The sequence below is a fragment of the Limulus polyphemus genome, unplaced genomic scaffold, assembly GCF_000517525.1.
Source record: "Limulus polyphemus unplaced genomic scaffold, Limulus_polyphemus-2.1.2 Scaffold7352, whole genome shotgun sequence".
In the NCBI taxonomy this organism is placed as follows: Eukaryota; Metazoa; Arthropoda; class Merostomata; order Xiphosura; family Limulidae; genus Limulus; species Limulus polyphemus.
Window position 1 is genome coordinate 12,820 of NW_013672962.1, and position 4,686 is coordinate 17,505.

General features: G+C 35.3%; 1 protein-coding gene and 1 long non-coding RNA gene across 2 annotated transcripts in view; both read right to left on the reverse strand.

Annotated features, from left to right (window-relative positions):
* Positions 1 to 170: 170 nt before the first annotated feature.
* LOC111089789 lies at positions 171 to 1,996 on the reverse strand. Its single transcript, XR_002613981.1, has 2 exons — positions 1,703 to 1,996; positions 171 to 1,607 (listed from the first exon to the last, which is right to left on the reverse strand). It is a non-coding gene; the product is annotated as an uncharacterized LOC111089789 (long non-coding RNA).
* Positions 1,997 to 2,141: 145 nt separating this feature from the next.
* The window catches only part of LOC111089788, a 10,427-nt gene continuing 7,882 nt past the window's right edge, over positions 2,142 to 4,686 (reverse strand). The window contains exon 6 of the mRNA XM_022402875.1: positions 2,142 to 3,124. Within this exon, the coding sequence (XP_022258583.1) occupies positions 2,731 to 3,124 (394 nt within the window). The 3' untranslated portion in view covers positions 2,142 to 2,730. The remainder of the gene's footprint in view (positions 3,125 to 4,686) is intronic.

Below are 4,686 nucleotides of genomic sequence, written 5' to 3' on the forward strand. Positions count from 1 at the left end.
ATTAAGAAAGGACTTGTTTCGCTGAAGTTTCTCGGAAAGAATTTTTACGGGAGATTATCAAAGAAGCAGATACGTAACTATATGTTAAATTCATGCGATCAGTACTATGTTCGTTTCCTTAAAGTAAAACCAATATCTACATATCAGACACAGGAAATTTTTGACGAGTATTGATTTTTAAACCATTTTTATTAAGCAAATATATTTCAATGCATAAAATGATAGACAGGGAATATATATTCCATTTGAGTTGTTTTTGTTATTTTTTCTTCAAGAATGCACAGAAACAAACACACAAATGAGACAGGGGGCATTACGATACAGCCATGCGATTATTCTGTTGTGACCAAGATTTAGTAGAGAATAATGTAATAAGTTACGGCTAGGTGGCGTTTCTTTTCGCTACACACTCTTATTACGCAAAAAAAAAAAAAAACAATACAAACTTTAGACGATGCGATGCATGGAAAAAATATTCGTGACTAAAATTATTAGAAATTAGTTAAAATGTTCTAATTTTACAGAAAAATGACATTAACAATGAAAAGAAAATACAAAATGAAAGACACAAGATACCAAAGTAAGTTAATCTTTTATCACTTTTATCTTCAACAACTTTTCATCTTTTTATTTACTGGCCTTGATAACACAAATTAATACTCTTGTGGCTCAAAGATATAATTTTTAGCTTAAAGTTTCGGCTGGAATGCCCGAAGTAACCCATTGCTTCACTAGGTGTCTCTGTGTTAATTAACGTGAATATATGAAATCAACACAAGGGATTAATGGATAACTATGAAACATAAAACATTTTTGCACAGATATCCTTCCTATTAACAGGTTAAAACTGAATACAATTTAAATAGATAAGTTATATCATTTTTTACAGGGAAATGAAACTAAAACCTATTATACTTAAATCTACATTGGCTGAAAAATACATTATATATGCAAAAAAAAGAAGAAAAAAATACAAATTTGTCAAATCTTCGATTGAACAAAATCAGTTTAATTATGTTTAACATTTCAGGGGTTAGTTAGTCCTAGATACAAATTTTGTTATTATTATTATTAAAGATGATTTTTAAAGTTGCCATTTCACCAGCTTCTTTTGCTTTACTTTGTCGTATCGGTTTGGTCTGTCACAGTGTTTGTACCAAATTATCTCACAAACTAGACAAAGTTTAGTTCAACCTGTCACAGAAAATGTTGAAGCCACTCCCCCCCCTCCCCGAAGAAAAAAAGAAATAAACCAACGTATCATGCAAGAACTTTTCTACTTTCCTCTAACTCATGGTAGAATGTTACAAAATTTGACTGTGATGTAACTACAATAAAGGTAAACTACCCTGAGAGAGTTGGATTTGGGGAAATGTGGTTCAAAATCACGTGGTTAAAATCTACATACTCTCGTAAAGATGCTTACAAGGTGTTAAAGTTAACGGTTTTAATTATTCAAGAAAGATTCGGGAAGTCACGAATGACTAGAATGAATAATAGAGAAAAGAGAATTCAAATGTAGTCACTTACAAGAAACGATCCATGATTAGACATTTTCTTTCTTAAAATGATGGCTAACATATTACATCGAACAGATCTGGCTTGACCTTCACCTGAAGAGGTCCGAGATACACCAGGTTATTAGACATTTTCTTTCTTAAAATGATGGCTTACATATTACATCGAACAGATCTGACTTGACCTTCACCTGAAGAGGTCCGAGATACACCAGGTTATTAGACATTTTCTTTCTTAAAATGATGGCTTACATATTACATCGAACAGATCTGGCCTGACCTTCACCTGAAGAGGTGTCCGAGATACACCAGATTATTAGACATTTTCTTTCTTAAAATGATGGCTAACATATTACATCGAACAGATCTGGCTTGACCTTCACCTGAAGAGGTCCGAGATACACCAGGTTATATTAAAACTTATGACCTTGTTAAAAATTATTAAGTTTTAAAACATTTAAGTCACATACATGGATACGCTCAGACAGTTTGTTTGTTTGTTTTGAATTTCGCGCAAAGCTACACGAGGGCTATCTGCGCTAGCCGTCCCTAATTTAGCAGTGAAAGACTAGAGAAGGCAGCTAGTCATCACCACCCACAGCCAACCCTTGGGCTACTCTTTTACCAACGAATAGTGGGATTGACCGTCACATTATAACGCCTCCACGGCTGAAAGGGTGAGCATGTTTGGTGGGATGGGGATTCGAACCCGCGATCCGCAGCGCTCAGACAGACAGACTCGGAAGATTTAGTTATCCAATATCGCGATATGCAGAGAAAACAATAACCTGCGCAGTGGGGCATAGCAATGGAGCATGCGTGGTTGTGTCATCTCGCCTTTCAACTTTAGACTAAACGAACTTGGATATTGAGTTTAATATACGAAACATAACTAAAGAAAGAAAATGACTAATTATTAAAGACAAAGTAATAGCTGCGTAATGACTTAACTATCCCTGTAAAAAAAGTCATCTTCTGACTCCTTCTTTGTGGACAAACAGCAATATATTTCGCAACAAGGAACTCTATATATTCTCTTTCTGAGATTCTGTTGCAAGAAACTTTAATGGTTTTATTAATTTTTTACAGGTTTTTTAAAAAAGCTTTTGAATTACTTTAGTCAAAACACTAGAACTGAGCGTTGTCCAACATTTTCGTGACTACTTTGTCATTAAAATGGCACTAGTTGAGAAGTTAATTAAACTCTGATTTTCTACGAGGTTGATTTGTAGAGTAAAACCTTCAAGTCTTTGTTCGCTAGTTTGATATAACATTGTTTGGAATGAGTCGTGGCACCAGTCCAGTTTTTACCAACAATACAATGCCAAGTAGGTCCATAAATTACGTCAAATTTTTCTTTGATGTTTTCGGCAATATGTTTTTCTGTTGTAAAAATTCGCACAGCCTGGTCCAGACTTTCTAAGGCTATCCGTTGCATGTACTTCGGCATGTCTCCAGCCTCAATTTTCGTGTAACCTGCGGATTCTTCTTCCTCTACTTCTGTTGATGTGGTGGCAGTGACGCTTGGTAAGTCACGTCCGTTCGATCGAAGAGTGTTCGTACTTCTGTGGGTCTCGAGAGGGTATATGTCTTTCCGAAGACTGGTGCTAGAAACAAAACAAATTAATCTACGTTACAATAAGACACGCAGTAGGTTTCTTAATAAAGTGATCAACTCTTCGTATCATCTCAAAGTTAGTATTTTCAGCACTTTTTTTTCTTGTGAAATTAATGTAACTCACTACGTATATTAGGCTTAGCTCACATTAGGCCTAACTTAGATTCAAAAGTAGTGTGGACTTTTCCTACTGTTGTTCGTAGTTAGAACGTTACTGAGAAAACGTATTGTCAATTTATGGCCTAACTTTTTTCTAACTGGAAAAGAATTGACGTTCTTTTTTTGAGAGACGATTTATTTAATGATGATAAAAAAATAATGAAATTCACGGTCAAAGGTTAACACAAGAAGTCATTCAAAGTTCAAAAGCTGAAATAACTGGAAATGCAAATTAAATAATAGGTGTAGATGTTATATATATACTCAACAGTTTATCAAAAATCCCATACTATTTTAACCTATCACGCCCGACCCTGGGATCGAGTATGATGCTATTATAAGTTCGTGCAATTAAGTTTCTTGTTAAGTATTTGACAAAGAGCTATACATATCTGATTATAAATATCTCTTCGGTAAGAGATTTGGTCATTGACTCATCAGCTACTTAAGCACTTCCTGTTTAGGGCACGAGAACAGAACGAGCCGGATTTCTCGTCCTTGCGCGACTACAGTTGAAGTATGAAATTTGTTTATTTTGTTTCGCTGTTATTAAGATCATAAATAAGGTTAGGCTTCATTACGGTCCTAGGTGCATTGGAACTTTTTACCAGGGGGAGCCACTTACAACGAATCTGAACTTTTCAAAAATCACTTACACGTAAAGGCTGTTGAGCAACTAGCAACACTATACAATATATATATAAACTATATATGTAAACTGTGGCGGAATGCTACAAGTTCTTCAAATACCTATAGAATGATAGGTTTCTTTTTTTGTGAGTTTAAAACACTTAAATACACCATTTCGAATATATCTGTTATGGACATTTTAACAACTGAGAATGTAGAATCTTTAAGTGGAAATCCTGTTGTTGTTTTGGTTTCTCTATTTAAGAATGGCTACTGTTGCTCCCGCTTGTCCCCCTACTCCAACGACCTGATTAACATAATGATAATAAATAGAAATACCCGTGCGCTACCTTTATGAATAGCATATACTGAACACTCGTCCACTGCATACACAGATAATATATATGAATACATGATAGGTTCTTAGAATTGTTAATGCAATTTTCTCCAGCTGACGATGTGGTTACTTGACATGTTCCGGGAAGAATAAGACTAGCTTGTCTTGACACGTTCCGGGAAGAATAAGACTAGCTTGTCTTGACATGTTCCGTAATGAATAAGACTAGTTTGTCTTGACACGTTCCGGGAAGAGTAAGACTAGCTTGTCTTGACATGTTCCGGAAAGAATAAGACTAGTTTGTCTTGACACGTTCCGGGAAGAGTAAGACTAGCTTGTCTTGACATGTTCCGGAAAGAATAAGACTAGTTTGTCTTGACACGTTCTGGGAAGAATAAGACTAGCTTGTCCTGACACGTTTCGGG